This window comes from Carcharhinus amblyrhynchos, chromosome 32 (assembly GCF_965287045.1).
Source record: "Carcharhinus amblyrhynchos chromosome 32, sCarAmb.v2.hapA, whole genome shotgun sequence".
NCBI classification, from domain to species: domain Eukaryota; kingdom Metazoa; phylum Chordata; class Chondrichthyes; order Carcharhiniformes; family Carcharhinidae; genus Carcharhinus; species Carcharhinus amblyrhynchos.
Genome location: NC_137355.1, coordinates 11,366,712 through 11,389,368, shown reverse-complemented (window position 1 = coordinate 11,389,368; position 22,657 = coordinate 11,366,712). Strand labels below are relative to the sequence as shown.

The 22,657-nt window shown below is 46.1% G+C and overlaps 1 protein-coding gene across 1 annotated transcript in view; it reads right to left on the bottom strand.

The window, feature by feature from the left end:
- The window catches only part of LOC145360657 (uncharacterized), a 47,980-nt gene extending 26,766 nt beyond the window's left edge, over nt 1-21,214 (bottom strand). The window contains 13 exon segments of the mRNA XM_080216006.1: nt 418-542; nt 2,640-2,785; nt 6,739-6,803; nt 7,788-7,921; nt 10,991-11,142; nt 13,009-13,073; nt 15,820-16,982; nt 17,074-18,596; nt 18,667-18,772; nt 19,016-19,384; nt 19,589-19,684; nt 19,768-21,080; nt 21,195-21,214. Of these exon segments, the coding sequence (XP_080072132.1) occupies nt 418-542; nt 2,640-2,785; nt 6,739-6,803; nt 7,788-7,921; nt 10,991-11,142; nt 13,009-13,073; nt 15,820-16,982; nt 17,074-18,596; nt 18,667-18,772; nt 19,016-19,384; nt 19,589-19,684; nt 19,768-21,080; nt 21,195-21,214 (5,277 nt within the window).
- Nucleotides 21,215-22,657: the final 1,443 nt, after the last annotated feature.

Sequence of the window (22,657 nt, the reverse complement as noted above, 5' to 3'; positions counted from 1 at the left end):
CTAAATTGCCCCTTAATGTCCAAAGGCGTGCAGGTTAGGTGGATTGGCCATGCTAAATTGCCCCTTAGCGTCCAAAGATGTACAGGTTAGGTGGATTGGCCATGCTAAATTGCCCCTTAGTGCGCAAAGATGTACAGGTTAGGTAGATTGGCCATGCTAAATTGCCCCTTAGTGTCCAAAGATGTGCAGGTTAGGGGAGGGGAGGAGGAGAGAAGGGGAGTTGCATGGTAAATATGTGAAGTTATGGCAATCGGACCTGGGCATGATTAATAAAGATGAGACGGTGTGAACCTGATGGGCTGAATGGCCTCTTTCAGCACTGTAAAGATTCTATGATTATTAGTTTGAAAATATCTCACAGTTGTAGAAAGTTATTGGCATCTTTGCACAGCGTAAAGCTCTGAACTGAGCCCTTACCACGTTTGTTACTCTGCTGCTAAGTTCTTTAAACGGAGAACTCGATCTGTTGTTCAGAGCACTTTCAAATGGAACATTCGAAAAGCGAATCACCACTTGGATTCTTTCAGCGTCAATTCCCAACCCTGAGGGAAGAAAGGTTCAAATGTATCAAACCGAAATATACACTTCACCGTTCAACTTCTCAAACTACAGATGGTCTTTTTAATAAACTTGCCACTTCATTGGGAAACCTGTCCTGACAGCAACTAGCCTGAGCGGCACGGTGGCACAGTGGTTAGCACTGCTGCCTCACAGCGCCAGGGACCCGGGTTCAATTCACTGCTTGGGTCACTGTCTGTGCGAAGTCCGCATGTTCTCCCCGTGTCTGTGTGGGTTTCCTCCAGGGGCTCCGGTTTCTTCCCACATTGCAAAGATGTGCAGGTTAATTGCATTTGCCACGCTTAATTTCCCTTAGTGTCCAAAGGTGTGCAGGTTAGGTGGATTGGCCATGCTAAATTGCCCCTTAGTATCCAAAGATGTGCAGGTTAGGAGGATTGGCCATGCTAAATTGCCCCTTAGTATCCAAAGATGTGCAGGTTAGGAGGATTGGCCATGCTAAATTGCCCCTTAGTATCCAAAGATGTGCAGGTTAGGAGGATTGGCCATGCTAAATTGCCCCTTAGTATCCAAAGATGTGCAGGTTAGGTGGATTGGCCCTGCTAAATTGCCCCTTAGTGTCCAAAGATGTGCAGATTAGGAGGATTGGCCACGCGAAATATGCAGAGTAATGGGGGATAGAGTAGAGGTGAGTGCCTGTATAGGATTCTTTCTTGAAGATTCAGTGCAGGCTCGATGGGCCAAACGGCCTCTCCTACACTGTAGGGATTCTATGCTTCTAGGGAGGACAATTACAGATCAACATTGGGAACTGGGACCATTTAGTGTGTCAAAATTCGCAGATGACACTAAGACAGAGCAAAGTCTACAAAGGGATATAGATAGTCTAAGTTATGGGCGAAGGCCTGGAAGATGTTGGTAAATGTGAGCTCATCTATTTTTGTAGGGATAACAGCAAAATGGACTATTATTTAAATGGTAAAGAATTGCAGCATGCTGCTGTGCAGAGGGACCCGGGTGTCCTGGTGCAGGAATCTCAAGGAGTTGGTTTGCAGGTGCAGCAGGTAATTAAGAAGGTAAATGGAATTTCGTCCTTCATTGCTAGAGGGATGGAGTCTAAAACCAGCGAGGTTACATTGCAGCTGTATAAGATGCTGGTTCTTCTGAAGGTTGATTCTGGAGTTGAGAGGGTTGGTTTATGAGGAGACACTGAGTAGACTGGGGCTTTACTCATTGGAATTCAGAAGAATGAGGGGAGATCTTGTAGAAACATACAAGATTATGAAGGGAATAGATAAGATAGAAGCAGGGAAGTTGTTTCCAGGTGAAACTAGAACTAGGGGCCATAGCCTCAAAATAAGGGGGAGCAGATTTAGGACTGAGTTGAGGAGGAACTTCTTCACACAAAGGGTTGTGAATCTGTGGAATTCCCTGCCCGGTGAAGCAGTTGAGGCTACCTCATTGAATGTTTTTAAGGCAAGGATAGATACATTTTTGAACAGGAAAGGAATTAAGGGTTATGGTGAGCGGGCGGGTAAGTGGAGCTGAGTCCATGAAAAAATCAGCCATGGCCTTATTGAATGGCGGAGCAGACTCGAGGGGCCAGATGGCTTACCCCTGCTCCTAATTCTTATGTTCTCATTAACATAAGTCAGTATATTGAAGTCAAGTGTGTTACTGATGCATTATTTCCAACTTTAGACAGTCTGGGAATGGTCCATTGCTACGCCATAGGTTAACATAGTTCTGTTATAGTTCTGTTTGTCATAGAGTCGCAGTAATCAAAGGAGGCCATTCAGCCCATTGCATCTGCACTGATGCCTTCTTGGAATCTTTAAAGTTTATTTATTAGTGCCACAAGTAAGCTTACATTGTCACTTCAGTGAAGTTACTGTGAAAATCCCCCAGTCACCACACTCCGGAGCCTGTTTGGGTACACTGAGGGAGAATTTAGCACGGCATTTAGCATAGAAGCTTCCCGTGTGGGAGAGGTTATCTTAGTTTGTTGACCAACTAATAACCTCTGAACTTAACGCCTGTTTGGTTTTGCGCATGGTGCACTGTAAGATGTTCCTGGGTGATGTGACTTGGTGAACAGAACTCCACATTTACACAAGGCTTACCATTTACTTGAACGGAGGATTTGATGATATCCAAACGCGAAGAATTGACATTATTAACGATGAGATCACGTAGCAAAGACCGGTTTTCTACTTTTGTTGTATTGATCTGGATCCATGCTTCTACCTTCACCATTGTTGACTCATTCCTGAAATTGACAGAAACGTGAGATAGATTGGTTGTTAGGTGACCTACCTTTAAGAACATAAGAACATAAGAAATAGGAGCAGGAGTAGGCCATCTAGCCCTTCGAGCCTGCCCCGCCATTCAATAAGATCATGGCTGATCTGTCGTGGCTCAATTCCACTTTCCCGCCCTCTCCCCATAATCCTTAATCCCCTCTCTTATCAAAAACCCATCAACCCGCGTCTTAAAAATATTTAGCGAGGCAGCCTCCACCACCTCAACGGGCAGAGAATTCCAGAGATTCACCACCCTTTGAGTGAAGAAGTTCCTCCTCAACTCCGTTCTAAACCGCCCCCCCCTTTATCTTGAGGCTGTGCCCCCTAGTCCTACTGTCTTTTTTGAGCGGGAAGAGTCTCTCCACCTCTATCCTATCCATCCCATTCATCATCTTATACGTCTCAATGAGATCTCCCCTCATTCTTCTAAACTCTAACGAGTACAAGCCTAGTTTATTCAGCCTCTCCTCATAGTTCAACCCCCTCAACTCCGGTATCAGCCTAGTAAACCTCCTCTGCACTCCCTCCAAGGCCAAAATATCTTTGCGCAGGTGCGGCGCCCAAAACTGCACACAGTACTCCAGCTGCGGCCTCACCAATGCCCTATACAGCTGCAGCAAGACCTCTTTGTCACCAGCGTACTCCTGCACCAGAATTCTACTGCCTTGTCTGCCACGGAATTGGAAAGGGCAAATGGTGGACATCAGAAATATCTGCTAACCCCCGGGCAGAAATTCCCTGGCTCGCTCGAGCAAGGTCGTAACTTCTCACCCATAAGATTCCATTCAGTAATCGTCAGCACTGGAGTCAAAACCTGAGGAAGTTGGCGTTTCTTAAAATGGAACAGTCGAAGCGACTTTCTCATCGCGCATTCCTCGGATCAGAAATTCCCACCAGGGATCAACAGACCAAATTATCCTTCCCCCTCTGAGCTGATTTCCATGGGAGGAATCGGAAGATTTAGCCTAGGAATTTGAGCAGTGTCACTAAGCATATCTGAATGCTACATCCCCAACAGTGCAATAGGCAAATATTAGTGCCATATATCTATCTTACTTTGTGTGCAAACTTTAAGTAGAGATGTCTTTGTGGCATATGTGCGTATCAACAAGTAGTTAACTACATCAATGTAGCAGCTATAAAAGGGCGGCACGGTGGCACAATGGTTAGCACTGCTGCCTCACAGCTCCAAAGACCCGGGTTCGATTCCCGGCTCGGGTCACTGTCTGTGTGGAGTTTGCACATTCTCCCTGTGTCTGCGTGGGTTTCCTCCGGTTTCCTCCCACAGTTCAAAGGTGTGTGGGTTAGGTTGATTGGCCATGCTAAAATTGCCCCTTAGTGTCCTGAGATACGTAGGTTAGAGGGATTAGCGAAGAAGATAATGGGTGGGATTGTGGTCAGTGTGGACTCGATGGGCCGAATGGGCCTCTTTCTGCACTGTAGGGTTTCTATGATAAAGCTGAAGTCGCCACAGCCCCAGATGACCATAGGCTGTTCTCCGCTTTGAGGCAGAGAGCTGACCGGTGGTGATTTAACCTGAGGGTCACCACACCTCGGACTAGGGGGCAAGGTTGAGAAGGTGGGGCCTTCATGACTAACCTCAGCCAGTTACGGGCATTGAACCCACACTGTTGGCATCACTCTGCATCACTAATTAGCCATCCAGCTAACTGACAATATACGTGAGCCATCTCAGAGTTCCTTGGTGTTGTGAGCTGTGGTTCAGTCGCTAACACAGTGAGTTTAGAGATGACGGTTTGAATCCCGCTCCCGGAATAAAGATGGAGGCTGGTGTTTGCAGTACAGTGCCGAGGGAGCGCTACACTTTTGGAGATGCTATCTTTTGGCCGAACAAACCATTGACCTGCCTCTAAGATGAGTGTCAAAATTCCCTTGGAGTTATTTTGAAGAGCAGGGGGTTTTGACACCTAGCAGATATTATGACTACTTTCTCAGGAGGCTAAGGAAATTCGGGACGTCCACTACAACTCTCACCAACTTTTTACAGATGCATCATAGAAAGCATTCTTTCTGCTTGTATCACAGCTTGGTATGGCTCCTGCTCCGCCCAAGACTGCAAGAACCTACAACTACATTCATCATGATCATGGCTGATCATCCAACTCAATAGCCTAATCCTGCTTTCTCCCCATAACCTTCGATCCCATTCCCCCAAGTGCTATATCCAGCCGCCTCTTGAATATATTCAATGTTTTGGCATCAACTACTTCCTGTGGGAATGAATTCCACAGGCTCACCGGCTGAAGAAATATCTCCTCACCTCCGTCCTAAATGGTCTACCCCGAATCCTCAGACTGTGACCCCTGGTTCTGGACTCGCCCATCATTGGAAACACCCTCCCTGCATCGACCCTGTCGAGTCCTGTTAGAATTTTATAAGCCTCTATGGGATTTCCCCCCTCATTTGTCTGAGCTCCAGCAAAAACAATCCTAACCTCGTCAATCTCTCCTCATTCATCAGTCCCACTAACCCCAGGAATCAGCCTGGTAAACCTTCACTGCACTCCCTCGAGAGCAAGAACATCCTTCCTCAGAAAAGGAGGCCAAAATTGCAATAATATTCCAGGTGTGGCCTCACCAAGGCCCTGTATAATTGCAACAACACATCCCTGCTCCTGTACTCGAAACCTCTCGCAATGAAGGCCAACATTCCATTTGCCTTTTTTACTGCCTGCTGTACTTGCATGCTTACCTTCAGCAACTGGTGCACAAGGACACCCAGGTCCCTCTGCACACTCCCCTCTCCCAATTTACAGCCATTAGAGTGGGGGTCAATGGGTGCTATTCGGATTGGCGGTTGGTGACTAGTGGAGTGCCCCAGGGGTCGGTGCTGGGGCCTCAGCTATTTACCATTTATATAGATGATCTGGAGGAGGGAACCGAGTGTAGGGTGTCGAAATTTGCTGATGACACCAAGATTGGTGGAAAGGCAAATTGCGCGGAGGGTGTGGAGAGTCTGCAGAAGGATCTAGATAGGCTGGGCGAATGGGCCAGGAAATGGCAAATGGAATTTAATGTTGGCAAGTGTGAGGTGGTCCACTTTGGTAGGAATAATGGTAGGAAGGACTATTACTTACGTGGCGAAAAACTGCAGCAGGCGACGGTGCAGAGGGACCTCGGGGTCCTTGTGCATGAGTCGCAAAAACCCAGCCTGCAGGTGCAGCAGGTGGTCAGGAAGGCGAATGGGATGCTGGCCTTCATAGCGAGGGGGATTGAATATAAAAGTAGGGAGGTCTTGCTGCAGCTGTATAGGGCATTGGTGAGGCCGCAGCTGGAGTACTGTGTGCAGTTTTGGTCGCCGCACTTACGCAAGGATATTTTGGCCTTGCAGGGAGTGCAGAGGAGGTTTACTAGGCTGATACCGGAGTTGAGGGGGTTGAGCTATGAGGAGAGGCTGAATAAACTAGGCTTGTACTCGTTAGAGTTTAGAAGAATGAGGGGAGATCTCATTGAGACGTATAAGATGATGAATGGGATGGATAGGATAGAGGTGGAGAGACTCTTCCTGCTCAGAAAGGACAGTAGGACTAGGGGGCACAGCCTCAAGATAAAGGGGGGGCGGTTTAGAACGGAGTTGAGGAGGAACTTCTTCACTCAAAGGGTGGTGAATCTCTGGAATTCTCTGCCCGTTGAAGTGGTGGAGACTACCTCGCTAAGTATTTTTAAGATGCGGGTTGATAGGTTTTTGATAGGCAAGGGGATTAAGGGTTATGGGGAGAGGGCGGGAAAGTGGAACTGAGCCACGACAGATCAGCCGTGATCTTACTGAATGGCGGGGCAGGCTCGAAGGGCCAGATGGCCTACTCCTGCTCCTATTTCTTATGTTCTTATGTTCTTATGTTAATTCACATCCCAAAGGCTTGCAACCTCCTAAGCCCTCAGGATTGAAGTGGACATACCTGAACATAACGGTGGAATTTGGCAGCACATTTTCATCAAATCCCGATTTGAGAAGGGGTTCGAGCTGTGGGATTGGAAGAGAAGGTCAGTTAGACAAACTGCATCCTGGATCCCGACTGTTTAAGATTTTCCCAATGAGTATGACAAATTGAAATGGGACTGCACTATAACCTCTCTAGCCTGGAAATCTATTGACCAAAAACCGACTGTTTGGGAATGGAAACACGAAATATACAGGGTCAAATCTTACCATTTTATAGACGAAAAAGTCGACACATAGTTTGTCAACTGGATGACTGGCTTTGCTTGCCACGTAATCCACATTCATAGAACCATAGAATCCCTACAGTGTAGAAAGAGGCACAGGCAGCACGGTGGCACAATGGTTAGCACTGCTGCCTCACAATGGCAGGGACCCGGGTTCAATTCCAGCCTCAGGTCACTGTCTGTGCAGGGTCTGCACATTCTCCCCGTGTCTGCGTGGGTTTCCTCCGGGTGCTCCGGTTTCCTCCCACAGTCCAAAGATGTGCGGATTAGGTGGATTGGCCATGCTAAATTGGCCCTTAGTGTCAGGGGGAATAGCAGGGTGAATAGGTGAGGTTGCGGGAATAAGGCCTGGGTGAAATTGTGGCCGGTACAGACTCGATGGGTTGCGTGGCCTCCTTCTGCACTGTAGGGATTCCATGTTCCTGAGGCCATTCGGCCCATCAAGCCCGAACTGACAACAATCTTGTCCAGGCCTTGTCTCCGTAACCCAATCTTGCTAAACACCCCACCCTCCCCTGACACGCAGGGACAATTAAGCATGGCCAATCTGCAGACTGTGGGAGGAAACCGGCCCGGGAGAAAAGACACGGGGAGAACATGTAAACTCCACACAGACCCGAGGCTGGGAATCGAACCCGGGTCCTTGACGTGAGGCAACTGTGCTAACCCACTGTACCACCTCATATTCTAACATCATTCTATAATACATCTAGCAATATCTTGGCCATTGTCATTCTGGGCTGGAGCAGTCACAATGTCCTGGCAATTAGTTATTCTGTACCCAGTGAAGAACTGCAGTCTGCAGAAGCATAAATTCGCTGGAATTCTCGTCAAAGAGGTTTGCGGTGAAGGCTTTATCTTCTATCACAAAGACAATACGCAGCATCATTGGCTCCAGGTTGTTCAACGTAATATCTATAAAAAGGAGAATAAATATTAAGACGACATTCGGCTAATCAAGTGGATCCCAAAACTAGGAAACTTCAGCTTCTGTACCCCTTGTGGGGAATCACTTTGAGTGGGCACTCTCACTGGGAAATCCCCTGACACAACTTGGTTTGATTTGATTTATTATTGTCACAGGTATACAGTGAAAAGTATTGTTTCTTGCGCACTATACAGACAAAGCAAGCCATACGTAGAGAAGGAAAGGAGAGGGTGCAGAATGTAGTGTTACAATTATAACTAGGGTGTAGATAAAGATCAGCTTAATACGAGGTAGGTCCATTCAAAAGTGTGGGGAGAAGCTGTTCTTGAGTTGGTTGGTCCGTGACCTCAGACTTTTGTATCTTTTTCCTGACGGGAGAAAGTGGGAGAGAGAATGTCCATGGTGTCCTCAATCATGTTTTTCCAAGGCAACGGGAAGTGTAAACAGAGTCAATGGATGGGAGGCTGCTTTGCGTGATGGATTGGGCTACATTCACAATATTTTGTAAGGTCTTGGACAGAGCAGGAGCCCAGACCAAGCTGTGATACAACCAGAAAGGATGCTTTCTATGGTGCATCTGTAAAAGTTGGTGAGAGTTGTAGTGCACATGCCAAATTTCCTTAGTCTTCCGAGAAAGTAGAGCGTTCTTAACTATAGTGTCAGCATGGAGGGGCCAGGACAGATTGTTGGTGATCTGGACACCAAAAACTTGAAGCTCTCAATTCTTCCTATTTCGCCCAGATGTTCCCAGTGACAGATGTTTTTAATTGCATGGCAATATGGCAGCCATTTTCCCATGTGTACGGCGGGATTTTCCATCTGCGCTTGCCCTGAAACCAGACAATCCTGTGTGAGATCAACGAACGTTTCTAGGGTACACCCCTCGCCCATTCCGATTCCCATTGCAGGCGGGACGGTGAAATTCACCCTGTAGTCTCCAACGAGGAGGACCATCTCTGCCACACACATTCGCAAGTTGAACCTTTCCATTCTCATTACCGTCAAGAGTTAATGCATCCCGGACATCCCCTCTTCCACCTTCTTCCATCGGGAGAAAGAGACGAAAGTCTGAGGTCACATACCAACCAACTCAAGAACAGCTTCTTCCCTGCAGCCGTCAGACTTTTGAATGGACCTACCTCAAATTAAGTTGATCTTTCTCTACACCCTAGCTATGACTGTAACACTACATTCTGCACTCTCTTCTTTCCTTCTTTCCTTTGTACTCTATCAATGGTATGCTTTGTCTGTATAGTGCGCAAGAAACAATACTTTTCACTGTATACTAATACACGTGACAATAATAAATCAAATCAAAAACAGTCTGCTTTGTCACAATTCAGACACTGATGGCACGGTGGCACGGTGGTTAGCATTGCTGCTTCACAGCGCCAGGGACCCGGGTTCGATTCCCGGCTTGGGTCACTGTCTGCATGTTCTCCACATCTCTGCGTGGGTTTCCTCCGGGTGCTCCGGTTTCCTCCCACAGTCTGAAAGACGGGCTGGTTAGGGTGTGCTAAATTCTCCTTCGGCGCACCCGAACAGGCGCCGGAGTGTGTGACGACTAGAGATTTTTCACCATATCTTCATTGCGGTGTTAGTGCAAGCCTACTTGTCACACTAATAACAAATGTTAAACACTCATGTTGACCTTGCTGATCGAGAGATTTTGATGCTTTCGATTAGCGGTGAGTCTGGATTCTTTCTGTAAATGTAGAATAAATATTGTAATATATAATCAAAGCATGAAGAACTTTTGGTGGGATTCTCAACCGTGCTCACCCCAAAACCGGAGAATCCTGCCTGAGGACAATGTGGTCTGCCCTCCCACCTCCTATGAATCCCATGGCAGGACAGCAGAATCCCTCCATTGCCTTTACAAGGATAAGCCATTCGGTCAACTGGGAAATGTGGGAATTAAGAAAAACACAAGGGATGGAATTTTAGCGCCCCGCCCGCTGTGGGAACCAGAGCAGATGAGGGGCGGAGCGGGGAAAGATCTGTTGATCTTGGGTGGGACTTTATGGTTCCAGGATGAGCCAAGACAAAATCCTGCCCATGGAACCCTCGCAACTCTACATTATCCCTGTTTCAATACCATTGAATATTGCAAAAGATCTTGGCAAAACTTCATTTAAGGAATAATATGTAAGGAATAGCAGCAAAATGGACTATTATTTAAATGGTAATAAATTGCAGCATGCTGCTGTGCAGAGGGATCTGGGTGTCCTTGTGCAGGAATCACAAAAAGTTGGTTTGCTGTTGCAGCAGGTAATTGAGAAGGCAAATGGAAATTTGTCCTTCGTTGCTAGAGGGATGGAGTTTAAAAACAGCGAGGTTATGTTGTAGCTGTGTAAGGTGCTGGTGAGGCCACACCTGTGTACGGTTTTGGTCTCCTTACTTGAGAAAAGATACACTGGCACTGGAGGGGGTGCAGAGGAGATTCGCTAGGTTGATTCCGGAGTGAGAGGGTTGACTTATGAGGAGAGACTGAGTAGACTGGGGCTATACTCATTGGAGTTCAGAAGATTGAGGGAATCTTTATAGAAACGTATAAGATTATAAAGGGAAAAGATAAGATAGAAGCAGGGAAGTTGTTTCCACTGGCAAGTGAAACTAGAACTAAGGGGCGTAACCTCAAAATACGAGGGAGCAGATTTAGGACTGAGTCGAGGAGGAACTTCTTCACACAAAGCACTGTGAATCTGTGGAATTCCCTGCCCAGTTGAGGCTACCTCATTGAATGTTTTTAAGGCAAGGATAGATAAATTTTTGAACAGTAAAGGAATTAAGGGTAATGGTGAGCGGGTGCGTAAGTGGAGCTGAGTTCACAAAACGATCAGCCATGATCTTATTGAATGGCGGAGCAGGCTCGAGGGGCCTGATGGCTGACTCCTGCTCTGAGTTCTTATGTTAATTCCAGGCATAACGGGGTATCCCCCTCACTCGGAACTGGCCAGTTCCGCTCATTAATGCGCCGATTTTCACAGGAACCACATCGGGCAACTCAGATATTTCGGAACTTGCTGAGTTATTTTGCAATGTCTAATACTTACTGCCTGACTGGATGGACTCAGGGCTAATTACCAAGTTTCCCAATGAGCCGTTCTGCAGTTCGTTTGACAATACTTTCACCACTTCTGAAGGAGCCAGAGGCACGCTTTCTGCTTTGAAAAGCAGGGTGCTGTTTACGTCAATGGATCCATTCCTGAAAAGAAATCAATCACATCAAACCTCTGAGCACCACACAATAGAATCTACTGTGCAGAAGGAGGCTATTCCGTCCATCGAGGCTGTGCCGTCAACAACCCCACCCAGGCCCTACCCCCCCCGTAACCCCACATATTTACCCCGCTAATCCCTCAAGCATCCAGGGCAGGGTGGGGGGTGGGTGGGGGGCAATGGCCAATCAACCTAACCCCTGCATCTTTCGGACTGTGGGAGGAAATCGGAGGAAACCCACGCAGACACGGGGAGAATGTGCAAACTCCACACAGACAGTGACCCGGGGCCAGAATTGAACCCGGATCCCTGGCACTGTGAGAAAGCAGTGATAAACACTTGCTGCCCAGTCTTCATATCTCTTTTTAGCAATAATCTCCTTGTTTCATATCCAGCTTTCCCACACCTACTGGCACACACAAAGGCAGGCTTTCGTCTGTTTCCATGGGGGTGACAAGGTGGCACCTTGGTTAACACAGCGAACCCACAGCGCCAGGGACCCTGCCATCGACCCTGGGTACAAACAACACTAAGAGTAACACCAGGCATGAAGAGTAACACTAAGCACTAAGAGTAACGCTAGGCACTAAGAGTATTCAAACTTCCAAGGTTTAATCACTTGTCCATAAGTGAGAACACAATGCAGGGCAAAGCACTGCAAGCTGTTCAGTTGATCCGTACAGAAAATGTAACAGTTAAAGTCCACCATATCTTGCCTTTTGGAATTTTGATGTTGAAAGGGTCTTATTTTCATTCTGTGGTCAAGGCTGGGAACACAGTGGTTATAGACCTAACACAAGGTTTAGATTAGTCGCTTATCCTGAGCACACAAACGCAGGCCTCACTGAAGGCCTGGTTTACATACTTGCTGACAGAATTGCCTTGTTGTAACTTAATTTCCCATACCAACATCTGCAGTATTTTAACTGCTTTTAACTATAGTTTCACACATTCCAGCAACCCCACGGTGCTTTATTTGAAGTCAGCACCTTTAAACTTTGCAGAACAAATTTAATTGAATTTTTTGGCCTGAGCTGGAATTACAACTTAATTTCCACAGTCCAGGTTCGATCCTGGCTTGGGTCAACTGTCTGTGCAGAGGCCGCCCGTTCTCCTCGTGTCTGCGTGGGTTTCCTCCGGGTGCTCCGGTTTCTTCCCACAGACGTCCAAAAGACGTGCTGGTTAGGGTGCATTGGCCGTGCTAAATTCTCCCTCAGTGTACAGATGCTAGAATGTGGTGACTAGGGGGTTTTCGCAGCAACTTCATTGCGGTGTTAATTGTCTAATAGTGAGGCTGATAAATAACTTTAAATTTAGTAATTTCTGGAATAGGTTGCCAGTCTGTTGCCAGGGGGTGCCACTCCCCATCAAGCTGACTGTTGATTTGTACAGGAAATGGAACAATTAAAGTCCACCGTATCTTGCCTTTTGGAATTTTGATATTGAAAGGGTCTTACTTTCATTCTCTGGCCAAGGCTGGGAACACAGTGTTTATAGACCTAACACAAGGTTTAGATTAGTCGCTTATCCTGAGCACGTAAGCGCAGGAGTCTCTCCCACCGCCAACGAGTTTGGAAGGATTTTACAGGTTAACACTCAACTTGTTTGGCCACGTTATGACTGCACCTTCCTTGGTCTTCAAACAGTGGAAGCTGGGTCCCTGGCACTGTGAGGCAGCAGTGCTAACCACCGTAATTCTGCTCCAATATCTTATAGTCTAAGTGTCTTGGTATTGTTACCACGTGCAAGTCACAGGGCAGACACTGAAGTAAGTTTCAGAAATCTTTCTCTAAATTCCATCATTGCATGGCTGATTAAGAAACTATCTTTGTTCAGTCACCCTGTTACTTACTTGAATCCGTTAATCTGTACGCCAAGGAAATTATCAGGCAGAATCTTACGGTATATTGGATCAAGCTGGAATAAGAAGAAATACATTAGGATTTTGTTGGAATTATTTTAGTAACTAAACACCCGATGTTAACATTTTTAATGTCCATTAATATGGATGGGAGCTATTGGAGATACTTAAGGTTAAGGGTTTAAGTTCCACCCCAGAGACACGAGAGGTCTGACACTCTCGGTACCGAAACCACAGCACTGTGGGGAGTGCTATAAATCAGGGCAATCCGAACCAACCTTTCTCTTTGTCAAGGTCTCAGGCGAGAGGTAAATCTTTCCAGGATTCCGGCTCTATGAATAGCACTGCGGAACCTTCCAACTCCCAATGAGTGAGTGAACCAGCTCAGCTGGAGGTAGGCACTCCCAGCTGCTCAGCACTCCCTTGGTAGTGAGTCAAAGCCATAGAACCATAGAGTTCCTACAGCATAGAAGGAGGCCGTTCGGCCCATCGGGTCTACACCGATGCTCTAAAGCAGCGCTACTTTTCCACACCCTATCTCCGTAACCCCACACACTTACTAAGGCCAATCCATCTTTGGACACGAAGATGCAACTTAGCATGGCCAATCCACCTAACCTACACATCTTTGGACACTAAGGGGCAATTTAGCATGGCCAATCCATGGTGCCACAGTGGTTAGCAGTGCTGCCTCATAACACCAGGGACCTGGTTTTCCTTCCAATATCTGTGTATAATCTGCAAGTTCTCCCCGTGTCTGCGTGGGTTTCCCCCATGTGCTCCTGTTTCCTCCCACACTCCAAAGATGTGCTGGTTAGATGGATTGGCCATGTCAAATTACCCCTTAGTGTCCAAAGATCTGCAGGCTAGGTGGATTGGCCATGCTAAATTGTCCCTTAGTGTCCAAAGATGTATTGGTTAGGTGAATTAGCTATGCTAAATTGCCCCTTTGTGTCCAAAGGTGCGTAGGTTAGGTGGATTGGCCATTTTAAATTGTCCCTTAGTGTCCAAAAATGTGCAGGTTGGGTGGATTGGCCATGCTAAATTGTCCTTCAGTGTCCAAAGATGAGTAGGGTAGGTAGATTGGCCATGCTAAATTGTCCCTTAGTGTCAGGGGGAACCAGCAAGTTAAATACATGGGGTTACAGCAATAGCGCTTGGTTGGGATTGTGTGATCGGTGCAGACTCGATTGGCCTAATGGCTACACTGTAGGGATTCTATGATTCTATGACTCTGTCTACATTTCCTGCTGCCTCAGGAAAAGCAGCCGGCATCATCAAAGATCCCACGCACCCCGGACATTCTCTCTTCCACCTTCTTCCATTGGGAAAAAGATACAAAAGTCTGAGGTCACGTACCAACCGACTCAAGAACAACTTCTTCCCTGCTGCTATCAGACTTTTGAATGGACCTACCTTGTATTAAGCTAATCTTTCTCTATACCTTAGTTATGACTGTAACACTACATTCTGCACTCTCTCCTTTCCTTCTCCCCATGTACTCTATGAACGTTCCTCTGTATAGCACGCAAGAAATAATACTTTTCACTTTACCCAATACATGTGACAATAATAAATCAACTCAAAGCCCTCTGGGGGCGGTGGGGTGGGGGGCGGGTGTGGAGTAGGAGTGATTGGGGAAGGTTGCTTAAACAGGATGGGGAAACCTAATTGGGAAAGTCTTTTGGAATCCTTCAGGCTGTACAATTATCTGATTCCATCCATTAGCTCAAAGGGAGTTCCTCGAATCGGGCCAGCTGATGACTCTTGCCTCTGACTCAGAAAGTTATGGGTTCAAATCCCACACCAGAAACCTGGATGTAGGTAGATAATCAGGTGTAGTGAAAAATCCTCGTGGAGGTGGGTGCCAAATTGTGATGACGGTCAAGGCGAAACAGGCAGCCATCATTCATAACATCGTTAAAGATTATCATTACGATAACCAATCAAATAATTGGCAATAATTTCCTTGGAAAGGGTCCAGAGGAGGTTCACAAGAATGATCCCTGCAATGAAGAGCTTGTCGTATGAGGAACAGTTGAGGACTCTGGGTCTGTACTCGTTGGAGTTTAGAAGGATGGAGGGGGGGATCTTATAGAAACTTACAGGATACTGCGAGGCCTGGGCAGAGTGAACATGGAGAGGATGTTTCTACTAGTAGGAAAAACTCGAATCAGAGGGCACAACCTCAGGCTAAAGGGACGATCCTTTAGAACAGAGACAAGGAAGAATTTTTCAGCCAGAGGGTGGTGAATCTGTGGAGCTCTTTGCCGTAGAAGGCTGTGGAGGCCGGGACATTGAGTGTCTTTAAGACAGAGATAGGTAGGTTCTTGATTAATAAGGGGATCAGGGGTTATGGGGAAAAGGCAGGAGAATGGGGGTGTGAGAAATATCAGCCATGATTGAATGGCGGAGCAGACTCGATGGGCCGAGTGGCCTAATTCTGGTCCTATTCTTATGGTCTTCTCCCCAATGTACTCTATGAACGGTATGCTTTTTCTGTATAGCACACAAGCAACAGTACTTTTCACTGCATCCCAATGCACTTGATAATAATAAATCAAATTCTCCTGAACCCACATCACCTGCCTGAAGAGACAGCTAAAACTGGGAGGAGCCTGTGGACAAATTCTGTGTCATAAAGTTTAGGAGGAGAAACTGCTTCGTTTGTAATATTTACAGAATGTTAATAGCTAAAATTCTGCATTTAATGGGAAAGATAGAATAGAGGAAATCAAAAGTCTATGCTAAATCTGTAAAGTTATCGTGCAGAATAGATTACCGGGGGGAATTTAAACTCACCGTATTGTTTAAACTTGTTGCAAGTTTTTTGAACTCATCAGAGCTCAGGTCTTCCAGGGCTGGATCAAATTCTTTCTCTATTTTGAATTCCAAGGGGCTCTCCTGTTTGGGTGCCAGTTGACTTGTAGTGGTCAGAGCAGTTGTCGTTTTAACTAGGGTTGTTGTCTGTTCTGGAGTTGTTGTTGTTGTTGTTGGAACTGAAGTTGTTGTTAGTTCTGGGGTTGTTGGTGTTATTGGAACAGAAGTTGTTGTTAGTTCTGGTGTTGTTGTTGGAACTGAAGTTGTGGTTAGTTCTGGGGTTGTTGTTGTTGGAATGGAAGTTGCTGTTAGTGCTGGGGCTGTTGTTGTTAGTTCAGGGGCTATTGCTGCTGTTGTTGGAACATTAGTTGTTGTTACTTCTGAGGTTGTTGTTGGAACGGAAGTTGTTGTCTGTTCAGGGATTGTTGTTGTTGGAACAGGAGTTGTTGTGAGCTCCGAGGTTGTTGGTGAAATGTAAGTTGTTGTCTGTTCAGGGGTTGTTGTGGTTAGTTCTGGGGTTGTTGTTGGAACAGAAGTTGTTGTTTTCTCAGGGGTTGTTGTTGTTGTTGGAACTGAAGTTGTTGTTGGAACATATGTTGTTGTTAATTCTGGGGTTGCTATTACTTCTGGGCTTGTTGTACTTGGAACGGAACTTGTTGTTAGTTCCGAGGTTGTTGTTGGAACATAAGTTGTTGTCTGTTCAGAGATGGCTGTTATTAATTCTGGGGTTGTTGTTGCTGGACTTGAAGTTGTTGTTGTTGGAACTGAAGTTGTGGTTAGTTCTGGGGTTGTTGTTGTAACTGCAGTTGTTGTTATTTCTGGGGTTATTGATGTTAGTTCTAGGGCTGTTGTTGTTGGAACTGAAGTTGTTGTTAATTCAGGGGTTGTTGTTGGAACTGTAGTTGGAGTTGTTTCTGGGGTGGTTGTTGTTTGTGCAGTTGCTTCTGGGATTGCTGTTGTTGTAGCTGCAATTGTTGTTAGTTCTAGGATTGTTGTTGTTGGAAGTGAAGTTGTTAGTGGAGGGGTTATTGTTGTAACTGCAGTTGGAATTGTTTCCGGGGTTGTTGTTGTTTGTGCAGTTGCTTCTGGGATTGCTATTGTTGTAGCTGCAGTTGTTGTTAGTTCTAGGATTGTTGTTGTTGGAACTGAAGTTGTTAGTGGAGGAGTTGTTGTTGCATCTGCGGTTGGAATTGTTTCCAGGGTTGTTGTTGTTTGTGCAGTTGCTTCTGGGATTGCTGTTGTTGTAGCTGCAATTGTTGTTAGTTCTAGGATTGTTGTTGTTGGAAGTGAAGTTGTTAGTGGAGGGGTTATTGTTGTAACTGCAGTTGGAATTGTTTCCGGGGTTGTTGTTGTTTGTGCAGTTGCTTCTGGGATTGCTATTGTTGTAGCTGCAGTTGTTGTTAGTTCTAGGATTGTTGTTGTTGGAACTGAAGTTGTTAGTGGAGGAGTTGTTGTTGCATCTGCGGTTGGAATTGTTTCCAGGGTTGTTGTTGTTTGTGCAGTTGCTTCTGGGATTGCTGTTGTTGTAGCTGCAATTGTTGTTAGTTCTAGGATTGTTGTTGTTGGAAGTGAAGTTGTTAGTGGAGGGGTTATTGTTGTAACTGCAGTTGGAATTGTTTCCGGGGTTGTTGTTGTTTGTGCAGTTGCTTCTGGGATTGCTATTGTTGTAGCTGCAGTTGTTGTTAGTTCTAGGATTGTTGTTGTTGGAACTGAAGTTGTTAGTGGAGGAGTTGTTGTTGCATCTGCGGTTGGAATTGTTTCCAGGGTTGTTGTTGTTTGTGCAGTTGCTTCTGGGATTGCTGTTGTTGTAGCTGCAGTTGTTGTTAGTTCTAGGATTGTTGTTGTTGGAACTGAAGCTGTTGTTGTTGGAACTGAAGTTGTTAGTGGAGGGGTTGTTGTTGTAACCGCGGTTGGCATTGTTTCTGGGGTTGTTGTTGTTTGTGCAGTTGCTTCTGGGATTACTGTTGTTGTAGCTGCAATTGTTGTTAGTTCTAGGATTGTTGTTGTTGGAACTGAAGCTGTTGTTGGAACTGAAGTTGTTAGTGGAGGGGTTGTTGTTGTAACTGCGGTTGGAATTGTTTCCGGGGTTGTTGTTGTTTGTGTAGTTGATTCTGGGATTGCTGTTGTTGTAGCTGCAGTTGTTGTTAGTTCTAGGATTGTTGTTGTTGGAACTGAAGCTGTTGTTGTTGGAACTGAAGTTGTTAGTGGAGGGGTTGTTGTTGTAACCGCGGTTGGAATTGTTTCTGGGGTTGTTGTTGTTTGTGCAGTTGATTCTGGGATTGCTGTTGTTGTAGCTGCAGTTGTTGTTAGTTCTAGGATTGTTGTTGTTGGAACTGAAGTTGTTAGTGGAGGATTTGTTGTTGCATCTGCGGTTGGAATTGTTTCCAGGGTTGTTGTTGTTTGTGCAGTTGCTTCTGGGATTGCTGTTGTTGTAGCTGCAGTTGTTGTTAGTTCTAGGATTGTTGTTGTTGGAACTGAAGCTGTTGTTGTTGGAACTGAAGTTGTTAGTGGAGGGGTTGTTGTTGTAACCACGGTTGGAATTGTTTCTGGGGTTGTTGTTGTTTGTGCAGTTGCTTCTGGGATTACTGTTGTTGTAGCTGCAATTGTTGTTAGTTCTAGGATTGTTGTTGTTGGAACTGAAGCTGTTGCTGCTGGAACTGGAGTTGTTAGTGGAGGAGTTGTTGTTGCATCTGCGGTTGGAATTGTTTCCGGGGTTGTTGTTGTTTGTGCAGTTGCTTCTGGGATTGCTGTTGTTGTAGCTGCAGTTGTTGTTAGTTCTAGGAATGTTGTTGTTGGAACTGAAGCTGTTGTTGTTGGAACTGAAGTTGTTAGTGGATGGGTTGTTGTTGTAACTGCGGTTGGAATTGTTTCCGGGGTTGTTGTTGTTTGTGTAGTTGCTTCTGGGATTGCTGTTGTTGTAGCTGCAGTTGTTGTTAGTTCTAGGATTGTTGTTGTTGGAACTGAAGTTGTTAGTGGAGGAGTTGTTGTTGTAACTGCAGTTGGAATTGTTTCCGGGGTTGTTGTTGATGTTTGTGCAGTTACTTCTGGGATTGCTGTTGTTGTAGCTGCAGTTGTTGTTAGTTCTGGAGTTGTTGTTGTTGGAACTGAAGCGGTTGTTAATTCAGGGGTTGTTGTTGTAACTGCAGTTGGAGTTGTGTCTGGGGTTGTTGTTGTTTGTGCAGTTGTTTCTGGGATTGCTGTCGTTGAAGCTGCAGTTGTTGTTAGTTCTAGGATTGTTGTTGTTGGAACTGAAGCTGTTGTTGTTGGAACTGAAGTTGTTGTTAGTTCAGGGGTTGTTGTTGGAACTGTAGTTGGAGTTGTTTCTGGGGTTGTTGTTTGAGCAGTTGCTTCTGGGATTGCTGTTGTTGTAGCTGCAGTTGTTGTTAGTTCTAGGATTGTTGTTGTTGGAACTGAAGCTGTTGTTGTTGGAACTGAAGTTGTTAGTGGAGGGGTTGTTGTTGTAACTGCAGTTGGAATTGTTTCTGGGGTTGTTGTTGTTTGTGCAGTTGCTTCTGGGATTGCTGTTGTTGTAGCTGCAGTTGTTGTTAGTTCTAGGATTGTTGTTGTTGGAACTGAAGTTGTTAGTGGAGGGGTTGTTGTTGTAACTGCGGTTGGAATTGTTTCCGGGGTTGCTGTTGTTTGTGCAGTTGCTTCTGGGATTGCTGTTGTTGTAGCTGCAGTTGTTGTTAGTTCTAGGATTGTTGTTGTTGGAACTGAAGCTGTTGTTGTTGGAACTGAAGTTGTTAGTGGAGGGGTTGTTGTTGTAACCGCGGTTGGAATTGTTTCCGGGGTTGTTGTTGTTTGTGTAGTTGCTTCTGGGATTGCTGTTGTTGTAGCTGCAGTTGTTGTTAGCTCTAGGATTGTTGTTGTTGGAACTGAAGCTGTTGTTGTTGGAACTGAAGTTGTTAGTGGAGGGGTTGTTGTTGTAACCGCGGTTGGAATTGTTTCCGGGGTTGTTGTTGTTTGTGCAGTTGCTTCTGGGATTGCTGTTGTTGTAGCTGCAGTTGTTGTTAGTTCTAGGATTGTTGTTGTTGGAACTGAAGCTGTTGTTGTTGGAACTGAAGTTGTTAGTGGAGGGGTTGTTGTTGTAACTGCAGTTGGAATTGTTTCCAGGGTTGTTGTTGTTTGTGCAGTTGCTTCTGGGATTGCTGTTGTTGTAGCTGCAGTTGTTGTTAGTTCTAGGATTGTTGTTGTTGGAACTGAAGCTGTTGTTGTTGGAACTGAAGTTGTTAGTGGAGGGCTTGTTGTTGTAACTGCGGTTGGAATTGTTTCCAGGGTTGTTGTTGTTTGTGCAGTTGCTTCTGGGATTGCTGTTGTTGTAGCTGCAGTTGTTGTTAGTTCTAGGATTGTTGTTGTTGGAACTGAAGCTGTTGTTGTTGGAACTGAAGTTGTTAGTGGAGGGGTTGTTGTTGTAACTGCGGTTGGAATTGTTTCCGGGGTTGTTGTTGTTTGTGCAGTTGCTTCTGGGATTGCTGTTGTTGTAGCTGCAGTTGTTGTTAGTTCTAGGATTGTTGTTGTTGGAACTGAAGCTGTTGTTGTTGGAACTGAAGTTGTTAGTGGAGGGGTTGTTGTTGTAACTGCGGTTGGAATTGTTTCCAGGGTTGTTGTTGTTTGTGCAGTTGCTTCTGGGATTGCTGTTGTTGTAGCTGCAGTTGTTGTTAGTTCTAGGATTGTTGTTGTTGGAACTGAAGCTGTTGTTGTTGGAACTGAAGTTGTTAGTGGAGGGGTTGTTGTTGTAACTGCGGTTGGAATTGTTTCCAGGGTTGTTGTTGTTTGTGCAGTTGCTTCTGGGATTGCTGTTGTTGTAGCTGCAGTTGTTGTTAGTTCTAGGATTGTTGTTGTTGGAACTGAAGCTGTTGTTGTTGGAACTGAAGTTGTTAGTGGAGGGCTTGTTGTTGTAACTGCGGTTGGAATTGTTTCCGGGGTTGCTGTTGTTTGTGCAGTTGCTTCTGGGGTTGCTGTTGTTGTAGCTGCAGTTGCTGTTTCTTCTGGGATTGTTGTTGTTGGAACAGGAGTTGTTACTGTTTCTGAGGTTGGTGTTGTATCTGCAGTTGTTGTTGTTATTTCTGAGGTTGGTGTTGTATCTGCAGTTGTTGTTGTTATTTCTGAGGTTGGTGTTGTATCTGCAGTTGTTGTTTCCAGGGCTGTTGTTGTATTTGCAGTTGTTGTTGTTGTTTCTGGGGTTGTTATTGGTGAAGTGGAATCTGTGGCTTGTCCTGTAGTTGGGCTCGCTGATATACTTTCTGTGTTATCCACCGTTACCACGGTACCTGCTGGAAAACCATTGAGTAGATATTTATTCAATTTGCCCTCGAGGCAGGATTCCCAATCATTGATCCAGTTATTCGGCTCGTCACAGGAACAATTCCACATTCATCCCGTTGGGATTGTCTTTCAGACAGACAGTGGCAGCAATGGTTCAGTAGAGAAATAGAGAGAAGACAGAGGACGCAAACCCTGAGCGAGTGAATGAATGAGTGAGCATGAGTGAGTGAGTGTGAGCGAGTGAGTGAGTGAGAGTGAGTGAGTGAGTGAATGAGAGTGAGTGAGTGAGTGAATGAGAGTGAGTGAGTGTGAGTGAGTGAGTGAGTGCATGCGTGAATGAGTGTGAGTGAATGAGTGTGAGCAAGTGAGTGAGTTAGTGAGCGAGTGAGTGCATGCATGAGTGAGTGAGTGAGCCAATGAGTGAATGAGCAAGTGAGTGAGTGAGTGACTGAATGAGTGAGTGTGTGTGTTAGTATGTGTAAGTGAGTGAGTATGAATGAGTGGGTATGAGTGAGTATCAGTGAGTGTGAGAGTGAGTGAATGAGAGACTGTGGGTAAGGTCAGTGAGTGAGTAAACGAGTGAATGAGCGAGTGAGTGAGGTGCGTGAGTGAGGTGAATGAGTGAGTGAGAGTGTGAGGTGAATGAGTGAGTGTGTGAGTGAGTGAGTGTGTGAATGAGTGAATAGTGAGTGAATGTGTGTGTGCGTGTCAGAGAGTGAATAAGTGAGAGAGTGTGTGAGTGAGTGTGAATGTGTGAGTGTATGAGTGTGTGAGTGAGTGAGTGTGTGAGTGAGTGAATAGTGAGTGAGTGTGTAAGTGTGTGTGTGTCAGAGAGTGAATAAGTGAGAGAGTGTGTGAGTGAGTGTGAATGTGTGAGTGTGAGTGTATGAGCGTGTGAGTAGTGAGTGAGTGTGAGTGAGTGTGTGAGTGAGTGATTATGTGAGTGAGTGAGTGTGTGAGTGAGTGAGTGAATGTGTGAAGTGAGTGAGTGTGTGTGAGTGAGTGAGTGAATGTGTGAAGTGAGTGAGTGAGTCAATGAGTGAGTAAGTGAGTGAGTGAGTGAGTGAATGTGTGAAGTCTGTGAGTGTGTGAGTGAGTGAGTGAGTGAATGTGTACGGTGAATGAGTGAGGGAGTGGGTGAGTGAGAGAGTGAGTGAGAGAGAGTGGGAGAGTGAGTGAAAGAGGATGAGTTGGGATGGGGATTCGTCAGGATATGGGGAGGTTGTGGGGGGTGACAGAGGGCAAGTATGGTGGGGAGGTTGTGGGGGTTGGGGGAGGGTGAGTATGGGGGGAGGTTGTGGGGGGAGGGGAAGGGCAGGCGTGAGGGGTTGTGGGGGTGGGGGAGGGCAGGTACAATGGAGTTTGTGGGGGTGGGGAGGGTGGGTACGGGGGGAGGTTGTGGGGTGTAGGGGAGGGTGGGTGTGGAGGGGTTGTGTGGGTTGGGGGAGGGCAGGTACGGGGGGGGTGTGGGAGGGTGGGTACGGGGGAGGTTGTGGGGTTGGGGGAGGATGGGTATGGGGAGGGGTTGTGGGGGTGGAGGAGGGTGGGTAGGGTG